Source organism: Gadus morhua, chromosome 3, assembly GCF_902167405.1.
Source record: "Gadus morhua chromosome 3, gadMor3.0, whole genome shotgun sequence".
Taxonomy (NCBI): domain Eukaryota; kingdom Metazoa; phylum Chordata; class Actinopteri; order Gadiformes; family Gadidae; genus Gadus; species Gadus morhua.
In genome coordinates, this window is record NC_044050.1 from 18286702 (window position 1) to 18305823 (window position 19122).

Below are 19122 nucleotides of genomic sequence, written 5' to 3' on the forward strand. Positions count from 1 at the left end.
AGGAGTACACACTGCAGACAATACCAGACAGAGCCATCCAACCTAATCCCTGTAAGTATGTCATAAAGCCAAAGAGCTGGACCGGGGGGGGGGGGGGGGGGTACTGCTAGTTTTAAACTACCATGAGACAATGCAAACACTGTTCATCAAAAAGTAGCTACAGAAAGGTTGTGCATGTGTGTGCGTCTATTAGCGTGCATAGCTGTGTGTGGGGGGGGGGGGGGAATTGTACAAGATTGAGCCTTTTCCATTTAACAGGCTTCCAACAAAAATAGCATACAATTATGAGCGTGGGGTTATTTTCAATAGACTTTACTAATTGAAATGCTTGAACTACACCTGAACTACACCTATAGCTCCCCCTATTGGCTTGCCTTCAGTTATCTTTTAGGAATGTTTTGTCACTTCGCTGAAAAATGAAACGTAGAAACAAAAGCTATATGATTCATAGTCAAGGGTGTCTATGGTTTGACTCAGCATAGCCTCTGCACTCTTACTACAAATCAAGGTAATGTCAGGGTACCCACTCTTAAACGTGGAAACCTGGTGAGAAGCCATGAGCAAGATTAATATGAATGGGTCAGAACTTGGCAATAAACACGGCTGCAGCATTGTGAGCTACACATGATGAAACTCAGCCGACTGGGTCCATCTAGTGGTTATGACTAGAATACATGGCTGCCAAGCATAGGGCAATGCCATATGTAGGCAGTAGAACTAGCCAGATGGGTTGTTTATGATGCTTGTTACAACTACATAGCGATGGATTATATCACTGGAAGAAGCAAAAGGGTCGGCATAGAAGAGTCAGCATTTAGTAGTATAGAGAAATCTTCATTGTATCATCATTAATCCGGGATCCAACAATCTTAAAATATAACAGCAAAAGTGCTGGGCTGAGACGGCACAGAACCTGGGCCGGAAACCTGTTTTCCTTTATCGTTGTAGACATATTTCCAAAAAAACCTGTATAAGGCCTCAGAAGGGTTAGGATTATGGGTGTATTTCTACAGTGGCCAGTCAACAATAATTGATTGAAACCTTCAGCCACTTCTGTATAGTTTTCTAGCACTGGCAGAGTTTGCGATGGCCAATTATGCGCTTACAGATTCCTACGTCCAGCAACATGTTTGGATCTAAACAAATATGAAGAGAAAGAAAGTGAACTTCCCGTTCAGATAGATTTGAGCTATCCTGCTCAGCTCACTTGAGATCAGAATCTAAAGTCTGATTTGTAAGCCTATACCATCTCCAACACAAGTTTTGCCCACAAACACAATCACATGCCATCTTAAGAAATCAAACCTATAGACATAATGAAGTTCTGTGTGAGGCCAATCAGCCTTATAAGTATTAACTTCTCCTCTCTAGAGCTCCTACTCCATAGCCACTCCACCAAGCCCGCTTATTGCCACGCATGCAGTGTGTTTAAACAGGAAATAACCATAGCTGCTTCCGATGGGTCCAGGTCTCCATGAGAACAGTGTTTTACAAGGGTGTGAATCACTGTGTGGCGGCGGTCTGGTGAGTCAGCCCATTATGTTGGCATGGGGGTTGAGAGGACCTCAGTGCCTGATCTGCCCCATCAGTTGACAAAGACAGGGTTACTGAGATGACATCTACACCTTGCCGCATGCCTTAGCACAAAACATTTGAAGATGCAGGGCTCCAGACTGCGACCAAATGGTTGCATTTTGCGACCAAAATTTGAGTGTGCGACCGAATTTTCCATCTGGTCGTGCATGTGCGACCAGTAAATTTGCCCTTTTTTTTTTTTTTTACACGTTAAACGTGGAATGGGCGCATCAATGAATCCGGAATCTTTAGCAGGCCAATGAGTTTATGAAGGATAGGGAATGGCGCTAATGTGTCGAGGGGGAGGGTCCTAGAGATTATCGAGCGCGCGTAAACGTCTGTGCGAAGGAGAAAGATTTCACAACCGGCTACGTGTGTTTACAATGAGCAAGCAAACTACTGACACGTTCTTTACTGACACGTTCTTCCGACCTTCCGCTAGTGTGCCAGTGCAAGTCAGTCCTGCAAGGGTCTTATTTTACAAACCCCGCACCCGCCCGTAGGCCTACCCGCAATACATCAAACCGCATCCGACCCGTGTTCCGACAGTAGCCCGACCAGACCCGCTATAAATTGATATCGACACCCGACCCGCACCCGATGGAAAATTAGAAACATTAGATGGGAATTACACTATCTAGTGTTTGGCTTGGTGCTTTAGATTGTTGTGCAAAAAAAGCACATCATCCACTGTTGACGGTTTTAGTTGACTCCTCCGCTCCTGATAAACATATCCAGCACCGGTGAAGTCTGGCTCGCAATCGCAAAACCCGCGCCCGACGCGCGCTGTTCAGGCGTACGACCCGACTCGTTTCATCCAAATTGTGCGGGTCACCCAAACCAGTGCCGGACTCTGCTTCAGGTGCCATAAAGGGATTTTCACACGGGAGACGTTTGTCGGGCCTGATAATGCATCCTCAATGGAGAGGCGAGCAAGCAGAGAGGAGGCTCAGCGTCCTGTCAAGCGGCACGACAAGCGGGCGCACTCCCGTGAAACTGTTGCTTCCGTACTTGTCGAACGCAGGCATGCGCAAACCTGGAGACCGTTGGGATAGATGAGAATCACAAAAAATGTGACACTGAATTTGAACCAGCACATTGTAATGTCTGCATCTATTATCAAAATAGTTATTAGCAATACATTGAAAATTCGTAGAAATGTGAATATTTGGTTGGCATGTTGATTAACGGTGTGTGCCCCTAAAATTTTTGGTTGCGCCCCTACATTTTTCAGTTAGGAGCTACAGTGCTCCTAGTGAACAAAGTAAGTCTGGAGCCCTGAGACGATACGAATGTTGGAGATGAACACTGAAAGATTGACACCAGATTCACCATTTATAGATAATAGATAATTGTTTTTTAAATAAAGTCATATTCAGCCTTTGATTGAAAGCTATATGGATATCCAATGGTGAGGATTTGTTGGTAACGTAGATACAGTATATCACTTCCTGACCAACGGTTCACAAGCAGCGACTGTAATTCAACGCCAGGCCAGATATGCAGCGACAGAAATGCAGACACAGAAAGGATCACCTCTGAATGTGAAACCTCCGAGCTGCATAGCTGTTCACAATATGTAAGGGCCACAGGAGACCACCACCGGCAACACATTGCTTCATTAGCTTAGTTTGGCCTTGGACACAAAGCAGCCCTGGAGGAGAGCGGCATAGAGCCCCTTAGAAAAGGCATACATAAATATGTCCCGATCAAATATTCATGAAGGGATCTGTGATGGTCAGGCTCTAGGGCTGCAGCTATTGGATAAGATAAGGGGAGGATGCTGGGCTTTTCATTGTGGTGATACTGCACCACAATGCCGAGCAAGTTCAGTTTATCAAAGTAAGTGTAGACCCTCTCCTTATCAGTGTAAAAAATAGGCTTCATCTTTAACACTTAAATGTAGGGGAAACGACGGTGCAATCATGCACTTTGAGAAATAACGATACAAGGATAATCGATAAATGGATAGCCAATCACTTGAATCAGTCTAAGCTGAATGTCTGCATGTGATTGACAGGTAAAGAAGTGTGTGCTGTCCACTATTTCTGCTTCTTCTGTTATGTCCCATCAACAATTATTGTCTATATCTATAATTACCTTCGCCCCACTGAAGAGCATGTTCATGATTAGACTGTCTGGAATAACAGAGGCACCTGTTCTCAATACAAAGTTGAGTGGTGTGACTGGTGTTTTGGAAGGCAATATATTGGAAATAAAAACACAAAATGCATCTGCCAGTATGATTTCACATGCGAATACTTGGATGTTGAACTCACAAGAAGGCAGGTAGGAATAGGTGAGAGTACTACACTGAGGTGGCTGTTAATTAAATGATAGTAAATTCAGTGAGACAAGAGCAATGAAGGAAAATAAATCAAACAGGCCGATACCGTGTGATTTAAAAAGGTCTCAAAGCTAGTGTTGATACGGCCCATGAATTGACAGAATGTAGAGTCGTGTACCAAATCCCTTCACACTCTTCAAACAATCCGCTTATCACAAGATGCCAGCAGTTTATCGGACTGGCATTTTAGAAAAAAAGAACCACATCGAGTTTCATCCTGCAGAGAAGTAAAAGGACAGCAGCACAGTAGCAAACACTTCATTACCTGCTATCTGCGAATACAGCGGCAGTGCACGCCTGCCCGGTGCCCTATTGTGCGTGTAAGCCAGGACAGCACGGCAGTCCTGGCCCGAGCAGATGGTGGCAGAACTCTGCACACCAGAACAAATCTTGTCGCTATTGGTTTTCATGGCAGCAAGGTACACATCCTCTCCATCAGGGGCCGAGATGGGAGTCAACCGTGAGCCGCACATTTATACATTTAGCTAAAACCCTATCCTATTGATTATGATGCTGGTCAAACATGCATTCAGCCAGCTGTTGGGAACGTGTAACACACTAATACACCCTGGCCTCGGGTCTGTTTTCCGGCTTTATCCCCTTATCGTGGCTCTGCAGAGCGGTCTGCACCCCCTGGCCTATGCCTTCAAAGAGACAGTGAGATGATTCTGTTTACAATGCTGACGGGTCGATATGAACGAGCCATTCACCAGAGGACAATGGAAGGTTGAGAGGGCGCTTTATGCTCCCTTGGCTGAAATATTCATGTACAGTGAAGCTTGTTTAAGTCAGAATTGAAAAGGATATTGGGGTGCATTGAGATGAGTTTAAATTATATTGGTTTTTTAGTAGTTTGTTTAGAACTTTAAACTGCAGATACTACCAAAGAAATGCACCTGCAAAACTTTTTGGGCAAGAGTTTGAAAACAAACAATGCATCCCATTCTGGTAATTAAGACAGCTAAAATCTAACTTTGCGAATGCTCGACTTGAAGACATGCAGATGAGTACCCACAGGCCCCGTCTCTCTGCCGAAGATATATACATAAAGAAAGTGTTGCCTGATCGAAACCAGCAGGGAAGCTGTAGCCGGAGGAGCATCGGCAATGAGGACCAGAAACGTTGGGCGGCACAGTCATGATCAAAATGGACATAAACATTACCATTGGTGCCCAGAGCCAGACATTCAAACAAGCTGTGCTGGTGGTTCAGTTTCCCCATTCAATCTCCCACCAACTGCTCTCCTTTGGATCTCCTTGCAGACTTTCCAGGATACACATATGGAAGTTAGGCGCACACATTTATGTATGTAATCAGCAAGATCATCTACTAGGCTGCTGGCAGTTTAAGTATATCCCAAACACTTGCCAAGGAAGCCAATATATTTACGGATTATTCTATTTGTTAACAGCCGATCATGAAAAACAAGTGATTCCATTGTGTTTTTTCTTCTTCAAAAGGTTGTCACAATATTTGTGCAATTAGCCTCCGTCAATTTCAAGATTTATTCATGCGAGGCCTCATTCTATTAAAATTACTGAACTATACAGGAAAAAATTACTTGGGAGTCAAAATGAATTTAATGTTTGGAGTAATCAAACATTCAAACTAGTTCAGACTCCAGAAGCTAATGCATACGGCCCTGTATAGACATCAACACCTGCTCTATGCCACCAGTATCCTACAACCCTCCTGCAAACCCACCACTCAACATTTTGACGACATTTAACCCTGCATATCGTATGAATCGTGCCCTTTTAATGGCTTCAAATAGAAAGCTTAGGGACATCTGCTCAGTGCAAAAATCAAAAAGGACATAGGGTGTCGGTGAAGGGAATTGAGGTGACACAAGGGGGGCGGGCGAGAACTCCCAACGACAACGCACATGCATAAGCAGCTTGTACTCGCTTAGAAAATATGGTTGCACGCGTTCTTGTTCAAACCAAAATGTCTGCAATTTTGTCTATAGCTAGAGCCCTATCCTCTACCTGAACCTACATGCCTGCTGCCTGTCTAGGAAATGGTCAAGGGGTCCTGTCATGGGGTTAAATGGTCCGTCAATCCCCTGGTGCTCAACACGGCGTTAGGCTTGCCATGGATTTAGAGAGCAGCCGGAGAGCAGGAGGTCCAGGAGCGACCAGACACTGGGGCAGGGCAGAAAGAGGCAACAGGATGAACCAAGGGTCGTGACCTTGATGCACTGAGCCCACGGCGCCAGGAGCGTTTAGTGGTCGAGTGTCAGTCCGTCCTCTTTGGACAGCCCGTAAAAGTAGCAATCAGCCAATTAGGGACTTTTAGGAAAAGGCTGTTTAGGTATTCTCTTCAGGACATGGCACTTACAAACTTAACCTTATTTCTGGCCGAGTCTCAAATTTCAGGTAATTCAAGAATGACTCTGGGGACATAGAAAAGACAAACGCGATAACAAACATTACGCGAGCCGAATCAGAGGGAAGTGAGTCTAATTAATTACCGAGGCTACATCCATGCCATTATCGCTTTTGGTTCCCGTTGAGTGATTTTAAAGACCTGAGACTTTGATGCCACATAGGTAATAAAATCAAATAATGACTAATGCTTCACTGGGTTCAAAATGTGGATATAGAAACTATATGGTAAAACCGGATGTTTTCAGACAGACTGCAGGTACACAGACTTTGCAGTGTCTACTGTGCATTAACTTTTTACATTCAGTCTCACTGGTCTGAAGGACAGCCATTCTTCACAAGGGATCAGTGGCTCAGAAAGTAGACTACAGTATACATTGGAGCATACGAATACAGTTAAAGAGCAACAAATAAATCACCTTCAAGCCCTGCAGCCTTGTGTAAAGTTGTCACTCATCAACCCATCTGCAAGCCTTTGATGTCCGGCAATGTGTTTTCGTGGCAACTATAATAACACCAAGACTAAAGCAGCACGTGGAGGAGGCTACGGGTCTATTTTAATTTGTTATGGCATTCCAGATATGGAGGCCTCTGTGGTCGCTGGACAGAATAAAGGGGACTGGTAATGGCAAACACAAGTCAATTAAACAATGCCAAGACCAATTTCTGGAAAGATTGAATGTAATCATAGTTCTTACACACCATGCATGCAATTGTGTTGAGAAATGGAGAAGACTCAAACCAAACTAGGATACATTTTCCCTGGCTTTTATGCTTTTAAGAAAATGATTTGCGTTCATCCATTTCGGAAGACGGCCGAATATCGTCAAGTAGCCGAAAAACGGATCTGTTCCAATGCAGATGAATGGTTCAATTGTGAGCCTCTTTTGAAACTTATTTGGTCTTCATAGGGTACATATTTTATGTAGTTAATAATTTCAACCACAAGGGGGAACTCTTGCCTTAAATGTACGAGGACATAATCCAAAAGAACAATAGTTCTAAATATGTTTATGTCTGACAATAAACTACATCTATCCATCTATATAGATCAATATTTCTATAAATCAATAGATATATATACCTCAAAATATGTAGAAACCTAATAACCGGATGCATAAAACACGAGTTTGGCAGCAGTTTCCCTGGGATGGAAGTCATGAATAAATAGAGAGGAGGGAGCCCGATTCTTACCTTCTTTTTGTTAGGCGAGCTTTGGTGTGTGCGACCCGAGTCCAGGCTGTGGACAGAAAGATTGTTCCTGAGGGAGGGAGAGCGCAGTCCATCCTCTCCCTCAACGTCCTCCTCTTCCTCCTCCTCCTCCTCCCTCCCGCTCTCAGATTGTTCAAAGTCATCACTGTCTTGGTCCATCTCCTCCTCCTCGTCCTCCTCTTCCTCCTCCTCGTCCCCCTCCTCCCTCCGGCCCCCCCCTGTCCTCTCCTCCCCTTCCTCCCGCTGGTTGCTACTGTTGTTGTTCTCCTCCTCCCCCTCCTCCTCGTCCTCGTCCTCCCCCACCGACGGCTCGCCCTGCGCGCCCGGCCGGTCCTCCCCCCACATCCAGCGGGCTCCTTTCTCCCCTCCTTCGGCCTGCCCGTCGGCGGGGGCCTCCTGGCGGCGGGGCTCCTCGCCCCCCTCCTCGGCGGCCCCGTCTCGCCGGCCGTTGCTGACCCCCGACTCGCCGGGCACCCATGGCTCCTCCCGCTCCCCGTCGACCTCCGCCTGAAAGCAGATCAAACAGGTATGCTTCATCCGCAGCCTGACACGGACTGAGAGGCTTAGAGCGGGATCAACTATACTGGAGACCGCCAACGTCTGTCCTATGAAAGGCAGCCTCACATACGAAAACCTGCAGGTGGAAACGGAACAGCGGCTGTTCGGGAGCGCACAGCACCAAAAACCCATCAACGCTAAAAGAACTAATGCCGAAAAGTTGACTCGGGTAGGTTGACAGTCAAGACGTTTACACAAAATCCGGGGGAAACACAATGCAACGTCTTGTCGGGCTTACAACAAAGACGGGATGCGTGTGGATCACAAGAATGATCGTTCTCAGCCCGTCGGCTGAAAAGACACCAAAAAAACAAAACAACAAAAAGTCAACACTTCCATATCAAAAGCTAACAACCAAAGAGGACGTTACCCTGAGCGGCTGCTGCGGCTGCTGTTCCTCCTCCACCACCACCCTGTTCATGTGCTCGTCTTCATCGCCCTCCTCAGCCGCTGCTTGGGGCGTCTGGGCTGCCGAGGGGGCGTTACCTTGCGCCGCAGGACCCCCGGGACCGCCCCGCCGACGCCTGCTGCTGCTGCCCCCCGACAGCAGATCCTGGTTCATTTCCAATAGCCAGCTTGCTACCTCCTGAACCTTCCCTAGGCTGTCTGACGAAGAGAAGGGCTTGGCATGCTGTGGATGTAGAGGGGAGACAAGACACAAAGAAAAAGGAGAGGGTGATGGACCATAAGAAAGAGGCGGGGGGAGAGAGAGAAAAACATTGAGTTATCGTTCTGCTTATGAATTTGGACTGAAATTTCAAAGTTTGACAGTAGAATAATATAGAAGCCCAAAAACCAAAAGAAGTTGGAGCGCATAAAAGAGTTGTTTACTCAAGGCGCATTTCTTCCAGGCAGTGTATTGTTTCGCGGCAAAGTGATATATTATCGCTTATCACCCCCCCCCAACCCTCCCCACAAACACACGCACACACTCAGTCACTCTCTAAAAGACAGCCAGAATAACCCCGTTCATCTTTATTCATGGCTCAGAAATAAAACAATGGACATTAGCATTTGTACCCGGGAGCCCTAGGTAGAGGAAGAAACTAGAGCCAGCAAGTGAAACACAGACAGCGAGCGACATAGGGAAAGACGAGTTAGAATGGTGGGAGTGAGCCAGCTTGGCTTAACATTAGAGTCTTGGATCATCTGCCACACATGCAGACAGACAGAGGCTAGCCCAGAAAGCTACCGGTATTCCAACTCCGAGGGTAGCCAATAAACAAAGCCCAATCCATCAGACATAACCGCCAGCACCTGGTTCAAATGTGCAAAGAACTAGGACGGGCAGTTGTTCCTGCGTTAGGGCTCGCCTGAAGGTTTGGTGGAAAGTGTCGTGCAGTGTTTTCCTCAGCAAGTCATGCAGTTTTAAAATCATTTAAATCCACTGCTACTGACATTGCGTTCACCAGTAGGCCTTTATGATGTCAAACTTGCTCAATGTTTTTTTATGACTCCAAGTCCTCGTCACTGAAGTATTTCACCAAATGTTTTTTCTATTAGACTAGAAAATGTTCTGGATGGCACTGGCAGTGTCATTACTGACATTTGCCAAGGGCTGGCTTTTTCTTGAAGTTCTGCAAGAAAGAGGCGTTTTAAATGTCACATTATCGAATGGTATGTATGGGCAGAGAAGTGTTGGCTTATAGATTTGACACAGCCGTTCTCCTCCAGTTTATCTTACTATGGAATTGTCAAAAAACTAAATTAAGAAGCAGCTCTTCAATTTTTCCCCATGAATTTGAAAAGACAGGTTTCAGGAAATTAAAGTTCAGTGTTTTTTCTTTTTAACCAACAGATGCCTCACCTCTCATCCCAGGCAGGGGTGAAGCCCTCCTCCAGCTAAGCTACCATGAGTGATCAAGTCTTCATTTTAATGCAGTAGTTGCCTGCTATTTAGCAGTTGGTTCTGAACAAGCTACACAGGCTACATTTATAACCATCTGAAAAATAAAAGTCCACGCATTTGTGGCAGCAAAAGATGTATGCACAAACAAGGCTCCACAGCTCCTATATTTAGACTATAGAAAGTTTGATAATCTTTATTAATTCAATCATAACGAACTGACATTCATGAACGGGCTGATGGTGATTAAACTGCCCTTTAGGGCTGAATATCCTGTATTGTGTGACTAACAAAAGTAACTTCATGTGGCCTGTCTGTGGTAACCATCAGATCAGATTACCCAATTTGTTGCAGTCTTAAGACTGGGCCAGCTATTGATTTATACATTATAAAACAATGACAGTAGTGTTGCCGTCGTAACCGTTGTCACAGTGTTGGATGTGCCACCGGTGGGATTTTGTTCACACAGTCATATTGCCATTATTAGGGATACTACGAAATCCGTAGGTCCGTGTTTGTGTTTGTTGCATAAAAGTTATATAAATTGGCATGCTTGCAGATCTACTGAAATTACTCAAGGGATGCCAAGGATGGGCCATAATCACCCAAAGGTGTGGCTTTAATCAGCGATTTAACCTCTAGGAGGCTGCTATTTCCACTAGGAAAGTGCAACACATTGTGTCAAGACATTTTGATGCAATGCGATGACTGCAAGTTGACCTTTTAATTTAAAAAATGTTGGCATGAAAAATAAACTTTGTAATGATGATATATCAACACTAATAATTATTTTAAACAAACTGCTATGGGAATTATAATCAGTGGATCGATTCTGTAGCGTTTTTCTCCACCGTCTCAGATCCAGACGGGGAAAGATACGACAATGTGATAACCTTTTTATTAACGATTCAAATGTTCGAACATTCAAAGTTTTGGAGTTATGCATTAGGGCTAGTCTTATATGTGGGAAACTCCTGTTTGAATGACAGAGGGTTAAATACCGAGACAGACAATTGCCCATCCTGAAAAAAGGGTAGAAAAAGGAGAACACTAGCTGAAATAAGGCTTCTTATCAATAAAACAGGGCTTATGACGTTTAATCAGCTACATCACACAGGCCACATACATGTGTAGCCTCTTTAAATAGTCATACTGGGAAGAGGTAAGCAGTAGGGGAAATGTCCACACCATTGCAACACCAATGCACGGACAGGTATTCTTAGCGTGAGTGCACGCTGGTACACATTTTTTGAGCCTTGTTATTTTTTAATAGATAACAAATGTCTGCATTCGAACAGTACAAAAGGAATTTCACCAGTCTGGCATCAAACATAACCGCAGCTGCTAGTTATTTATCAAAGAATGAGAGAGGTCGTTTTTCCAATTGGCAATGGGACCAGATTTGCCTCACTGTCTGTTGAGGAACACTGTAAAGATACTTCATGTGCAACAGATTCTAACAAAAATAAGCTCAAAGACCAAAATAGCACATGGCAACAGGTGTGTTTGAAGACACATCTTTACAGATCGTGTGTCTGCGTATTCGATTCCGTTTATTCCAGCTGGACAGAGCAGCCAACCGAAATGTTTACAGAAAAAATGGTTTTGACAGGGTTTCTAGTAATGTCTTATTTCACCATATGGGATCTGCTCTAATAGATGTGAAAAACACCCATTTGTACAGCCTGCCAGTGTCATCATTCCTTTCCACAGGGAAACAACGTCACCAGTTAAAAACAGGCCCGTGAGAACCTGGACCAGTTGGGACGTGACGATCCCAAACCAATAATTTACCGCAATCTGTAATATTTTATTCAGGGTGTAAGCATTTCTTCCCACTTCCTTCGACAACTATGACTATCGACGACTCCTTGGTGAAGGGGCTTTGACCTTGAGCTGGCCATGTCTCCAGCCCTGTGTGATCGGCCTTGTCTCCTCCTGCCTCTGTGGTAGCGTCACTTTGCTGGGGAGCATTAGTCCTATCTCAGATTGCACAGCAGCCCCTGCGGAGGGCTCGCCTGGTATTGTGAGCCTGGCAGAGGAAAGGCTATGAATAGCTTCAGATTGGGTCCTGCCATTTACCGGGGGAAAAAGGTAATTTTTTTGTAATTGGTTTCGTACACACAGGAGTGAAGTGCGTTTGTCTTTATTGTCAAACAGCCATGTGTAGTGTACAGAGGAAGAGGAAGCTGAAAGCACAAAAAATATAAATAAAAAGGGGGGGGGATGCTGGTCACATGGGTGCTAAGAAAAAGTAATTTCCATCTCATGAAAGCACCACAATGCAGTAATATTATCCCTTTAAAATACTAAAAAGATAGCCAGTGGGCAATTCATTCAAGTCAGCTATGCAATAATAAGACAAAACAGATCAGTGTGTTTTTACCCTTTTTCCTCTTACTGTAATCTAATAAGATTTAATAACCCGCGGATTTCAACGGCATATCTCACAATCCACATCCCGCTGACTGCTTTATTCCCATTTCCACAACTGAATAAGAAAATAGCATGGTGTGTTAATATAAGGACACACACACACACACACACACTTTATGTAAGCGGTTACTGTAGAGAGCTGTTCAGAGGTCAGGAGCGAACTGAGGCTCAGAGAAGGTGTGGAGGGCAGGGGAGGGGAGATTTTCGCTCTCTCCAAGAGATAACACGACTCAGGACCATGAGGGAGAGAAGCTGGAGGAGGGAAGGTTCTCCCCAAACCCACGGCTATTAGTCGACTAATAGGGTTAGGCAGGCAAAAAGAGCATCCGAGTTGCTTTTGTCAGCGGGAAAAATGGCACCGTCCTCCTAACAACCTCCCACGCACCACATTAGTGTAAAAAATATGACACAAAATCATTTAGGCCTCAACATGAAGCAAAAACAAAGCAAACCCGTGAATTAAGTAACTAGTGCGCTCGTCTACAAGATAGAAAGTCTATTGATCCAACGCCCAGTCGGCTGAAACCGTCGACCATGCAGGTTTTCCTGTCTTTTACCCAGGGATAATTAGCATGGCATTAATGGACTAGCTCTTTTAGTTAGTGCCCAGCTATCTGGCAGCAGAGTGACCGTACCGGGTGCAGCTGCTGATACACATGGTTTGGGACTTGAGTCAATGTTGTAGACCAAACTGGCACTCAAGACACAGTCCAATCCCAAGCTGAGGTGAATGAGGAACACACACACACACACACACACACACACTTAAAGCCCATACTGTTGGGCTCTGTGAAGTGAAACTATTCATTCGCTCAAGGGTGTATTTACACCTCATAGAGTACGCAAGAACAAATCCTTTTTCTCACTCCAGCCCTTTCCGACAGGTGTATATAAGACGGTTTGTGTGCTTAGTCTCACGGAAACACGGGTTACCTGAGTTGTCAAGTGATCCTTGGTGCTGGCGAGCCTTCATATTTCTGTGAAGGCTCTTAACTGTATTACAAGAAATGAAAGCTGAGGGAAATACATTTCATGTAACTATTGCTTTCCTGTTAATGTTTTTTTGCCAACGTGACAGTATTTACTTTCACCGGCAACAGGAAAGAAAAAAGGTTTAGCTGTTTCGGTTCCTTTAAATAAAAAGAGGCACATAAAAAACATCGGACTGGAAACATTCACGTTAAATTGAAAAATACAAATATGATGATATTCATCCTGCCATCCACTAACAAACAAAAGCATTGAATAGAATGACGCAGGGGGCTCAATTGACCAGCGCCGCTATAAATAAAAGGCCTAATGGCTACAAGTATCCAAGCGTCTACATTTCTCAACAGAAGCTATTAATCGATGAGTCTATTTTCAGCTAGTGCCCTATGGAGTCTCAGCGGAACATTGTGAAACCTTAACTCCCCGTTTGCTTGACCGAAGGAAGTGCTTCTCCCCACAAGCCAAGCCCAATGTTTCCATTAGGGCCCAATCCACACAGACTATTACAAACAATAAGGGGTTAAACCCTGCTTTACAATTGCCTGAAGATTGCCTTAGTTGATGATTGAACATTGCACATCTAAAGTCATCACCTGTCAATGTAAATTTCCCATGAGACATCTCGACATCCCCATGATAGCTACTTTACGTACATAAAGACAAATACTTCAGATATGTTATAACAATCGCAACAGCAGAAAATCATGATAGAGAGTTGGCCCTGAGAACAGGTGTCTGAATCAACGTCAATCAACCTCTGAGGCAGTCATGCATTAGGGGCAATAAAACTGAATCAACTCAGGCTGACTGATGAAAGGAAAGCATCACACAATTGAGAACAGGCCCAGACAGGCAGTCACACATAGAAACACAGCCATCAACCTCACACAATCACAAGCACATACACACATGTACAATAATTTGATCCATTAAAAGAGCATTTTGTCTGGCTGAGGAGCTTGCAGTAATCTGTGTAAATCACAAATATAGAGAAGCCAAGCGTTAGAATGACTTTTCCTTCTGAATGCCGGTCTAGGCTGTTGTCAAGGCAGCGTGACTGCCCATTAAAGAATCAATTACTGCATCAGTGCTCAGACGGCAGCTCCCCTAGAAAGCATGTAAGATGTTGCCGTTTACGACAAAACCTCCTTTAATGGCAGGCCCCTTTATCCAACTCTGCACGCCACAAACAACAAAAAAAACGGTCAACATGGCGGGACCATTCGTGGCACCAGTTATCGTAACACCGAAAAACGTTGGGTTTGTCTAATCTGGGGCGAGCAGGCGATATGGGTTACCTCGGCTAGACGTGGACGGTCAGTGGCCAGTCTGTGGAGCTGCTCTGAAGTGTGGCTGCAGGAGAGGAGGTCTGAGCAGCACGCGGTGCGACTCAGCCTCTTCATAAGTGAGGAGATGAAGCTGCAGCCACACATTGACTCACTCATTAGTGGCCCGGAGCTCCAGAGAGGGGAGGAATAGAGGAAAGAAGCGATGGAAACCCAGGCTGCTTCCTGGTGCTAGCCAACGCTGCCACCACCCACCCCGGCACCCGCCCACCACTACCACCTCAGGTTGCTGACGTAAATCCACAGGTTATTTTTCTTTAAGCTAGCGGGCTTCCTGAGGTCTTGTTTTCATTCAAGACCTCAGTCCGCAACACAGACAGCACTTTAATCCGCAAATCGGAGTCGCCTTGCGCATCGTTCCTTTGCCGGCTACTTCCAACTCTCTCTCTCTCTCTGTCTCCCTTGTCACTCGGCTATACACTACTGTATAGCGTTCTGTATAGCATCCCGCCTCCTGCCTGAACAGCTCCTCCCCTCTCGTCCGCCAGGGATTCTGCTCCGAGCGCTGCTAGTGATATCTCTGGATGCAGCACCCACAGATGCTCAGACTCCAGCAAGCCGCTGTATCTCTCCTCTGTGTGTGTTGGAGGCTGCCAGTCCCTCCGTCGAGACGGTTGCCACGGCAGAGGAAACCTCCGACCGACAAACCCACAGGCTCTGGCACACGGGCAGAAACCTGCTCACCCTGGGTGGCAATCAGGAGTTTCATCGATCCACAAAGAGGTGGGGAGAATATTATAGGAAATTTTAGTAACCTTGCTTAGACTAAATAAACTCGCGGGGTGATGGGGAAAAACTCCACCCATTCAATTTAACCTGTATTTAATGCGTGCTTATTTTTAGAGTTAGCGTTAGAAGCCAGCCATTTTTGTTTTAAAATGTGATTCCATATTATTAGTTATACAAATACAAATTATTAGTCATGCAAAAACGGTATTTGTTGCCAATGTCAATAGAGTTTGTTTTTGGGCTCGAGGGTGCGGGTGAGGAGCACAGGGACATACGGTTATTGAATGTCTGGCAGCTCATACATGGTTATTACGGTGATAAGACTCAGGCCTGCACACCGAGGAAAACCTGACAACGACCTGAGGACCGCAACAAAAGCGGCAATGTTGAACAACCAGATTACCATTAATTAATGATTTTGCTTTGGGCTAATTCCAGCATTTGCGATAACAATGCCTCCTTTTTCAGCCCATTACCCATGACTACCCTCCCACCTTTTTCATTTGCTCCTCAGCATACGTCATTGCTCCAGCGGAGGGGGACGCATTCATGGTCCTCCAATTGTTTAACCTGATTAGCCTGCTAATTGAAAATGGGAGAATGGGCCAAAGGACGATCATTTCAGTCACTTTATTGTGTGGAGTTTATCCTTGTCGTTTGTTTTTATTTACAAGACAGAAGGGCAGCGATATTAAGCAGCTACATTAAAATAGATAATACCTAACCATTACATGAAAGGTAAAAGGATTTTTTTTTTTAGAAAAGGGAAAAAGGAAGCTGGCAAGATATATTTGCGTTTGTCTGCAATTTGTGCAATTAAAACGAATGCCAAGCGATATCTTCAGATTAGTGCATGTCTTACCCGCATTCAGCCTAATTCCAAATTCATTATCGTCAGTCCAGAAGGGGAGTTTGCTGGGTTAGTTCCGTTGGCATGCAGTTACAGTAACCTAGCTCCTGTTCATGCTATCTACAATTGTTCGGATAAGCGACTATCGCAGCATATTGGACATCTTTGGAAAGTAATACAAAGTATTCCCCTCACATGGTCAGTATCTAGGCTATTGTAACTTTGCAATTCAATAGCAGTGGCTAAAATAAATGCTAGCCCAGTGCACAATGATGAATTTGGAATTAGCCAACTTGTTGGAATCTGGTCATTCACAGCTATATCATCTTCAATGTTCAAACATGACCATACTAAACGATCGACTGAGCTTTCCAGGCAGAGAGCAGCCGTCCACATCTCCAGCTGTAGCTCGACCGGCCTGCTCGGTATTCATCTTGACGTTTGGGGGATCACTGAAGCGTGCACTTGGGGAAGCAGAGATCCGTTAGCTTCTGCTTCAGGTGAGAGTCAAAATGAGGACATAAGTGTGCCGCGACTATACAGCCCCCATCTATATTTCAGTGAGAGGCTGCTTCCTGTAACTGCCTGTGATGGTCTCAGCGTAGAACACGACCAAGGGAGCAATTATAATGAGTAGTCTAGTGCTGACCCCCCACCCCCCCCGCTAGGCACCTGCATACTGCTGTGCACATCATTGTGTAGGCTGAGGCATTTGCAGCGGCACAATAAGTAGACACTCGACAGTGATTCACATCCAAAATACACTGTAATATTGGTGAGTGTGTGCCAGCTCTGAAGCACTGGGAAAGTAGATCATGCTTTCTCTCTTCGTTTTCCTTTTTTAAGCACGCATAGATCCAGGTCAACACTGATCCATCCACCAATATATAGGGTGATGATTAATGCCAGGAATGACTTAATTATATTCACGTCCACTTTTCGAAAGTACAAAAGCAGCACAATTATGCGTATCTGGTAGTGGCATGACCATCTTGTGATTCCCTTAAAATCATTCTATTCATTATCTCTTCTCTTTTCCTCTTTCTTTGCTATGATCGAGGCATAAGAGGACAGTGTGGTGGAAAGGCATCCTGTTAATTATTGATGAATATTGCCCGTCAGCATTCTCGTTCCATATTGATCCACAGAATGTGTAAGCAGGGGTGAAAGCTACTGGCCATACAAGCCTGGCGACAAATGCTATGGAGTTTAGCTTAAAAGGTGGACGAACCATAGTGAACCAAGTTTCAAACAGTTAAAACAGCCCCTTGCACAAGTAATCCCTCACCACTTGAAAGTTATTTGCAGTTGCTAAACTAAATCCAGTGAACCAATTCATTAAACCCAACAACTTAGAAGTGCATAAACTGGAACAGGAAGTTTGGCCAGATTCTGGAAGGAAAGAGACCGAATGTGGGGGCATTATCGTGTCACTAATCCAGTAACAGACTTATAAACCGGTGGTTAGCAGATGTTTCATTGAAGTAATGTGGTCGTATCTGTTGCTTACGGGATAAAAGTGCTACAGAGGTTTAGTATGCCGTGAACGAAATTGCTGGCTGATTGTATGCGTTTCATCTCAATTTCTGTTCACAAAACCAACACTCAATACCACATGCACGTACATAACCATTAAGACCACAGCCACGTTTAAAAATACCTACATTAGAGGAGAAAATACTATTATTACAATTATTACTGCCAACAACCATCTATCTGCATGTTAGGAAGTGGTTATTAGACCAAGTAAAGGTCTATTTAAAGGCCACTGTTTGGGGAAACAATTCACGTGGCAATAAAGTGCCTCTGAAACCAGGGAAAAGATTAAACTGAATGTTTGGACCGCAGACAACTCCCCGCCTCCCTCCTCATAGCATCCATTGTGTGTGCCCGGGCGCAGGCCAAGTTATCAGTCTCCTGCAATCTGAAATACACTGGCCTCCAACACCATACAATTACTGTTTCATTGTGTTGCTCGAAAAGGCCAACAATAAGGGGAGATGTATTTTCTTGGGTTAGCTCAAAAGGCTTGTATGTGCCGATGCTCAAGATGTTTACTTCCAAGTCTCACCTTTCTTGAGAGGAAGCTCCTAGCCAATAACAATTACCGCTTCTAACCACTCAATTATATGGCGGTCATTACATTGCATGAAAACTAGCCAGCTATCAAAGTAGGCTTACTTAAAGTAAAAGCCTTTGACACTTTGTGTCGAAGGCAAAACTGATTGTTGGCAAAACTCTTAAAAATAAGTCCATTATGATGGACCCTGAAACGTTGTCAGCAGACTGCAGGCAGCTCGTACGGTGTTGAATTAACCAAAACTGCACTTTCACATCGATTCGAGTTGGGCATTTATGTGGTCTTTTCGATTCCAAATTACACCAGACAATGCGCTGCACTCAATACTGCTCTACTCAGCCATTGACAAGGAACATTAGTTCCACTCAATTTAAATGGTTTTGTCTAACCCAACAGGTGTTTTTAAAAGGAAAAAGGTTTTTAAAAGGACAGCCAATTAAAAATGGACTATGAACACCATGAATGAACTATCGAACATCCAGGCAAAACCCTAGTATTAATTCTGGGACTGTGAAACTGAATTTCACTGGTATTGGCCACTCACAATCATGGCACTATATTTGTATCTATCCTGTTGCAAATTGTACCGTTTTTACTGAGCACAATTTACAAAGGAATTGCCTCTTAAAGGGGACATCTTATGAAAACAACAATTTTCCTGGGATTTGGGGTGTTGTTTTGGGTCTCTGGTGCTCCCATACGCATACAAACTTTGAAAAAAAGTCTGTACATGATTTTTGGAGATATGCATTTCTGAAAGTACCCC

The 19122-nt window shown here is 44.6% G+C and overlaps 1 protein-coding gene across 2 annotated transcripts in view; it reads right to left on the bottom strand.

Annotated features, from left to right (window-relative positions):
* Window positions 1–19122, bottom strand: part of fbxw7 (F-box and WD repeat domain containing 7) — an 86132-nt gene that overhangs the window by 49056 nt on the left and 17954 nt on the right. The window contains exons 1-3 of one of the 2 annotated variants that reach the window (XM_030350492.1): window positions 14650–14854; window positions 8450–8710; window positions 7504–8028 (exon numbers count right to left, since the gene is read on the bottom strand). In XM_030350492.1, the coding sequence (XP_030206352.1) occupies window positions 7504–8028; window positions 8450–8710; window positions 14650–14796 (933 nt within the window). In that variant the 5' untranslated portion in view covers window positions 14797–14854. Of the gene's footprint in view, window positions 1–7503; window positions 8029–8449; window positions 8711–14649; window positions 14855–19122 lie in introns of those variants that run through there. The other variant, XM_030350489.1, reaches the window with a different exon arrangement.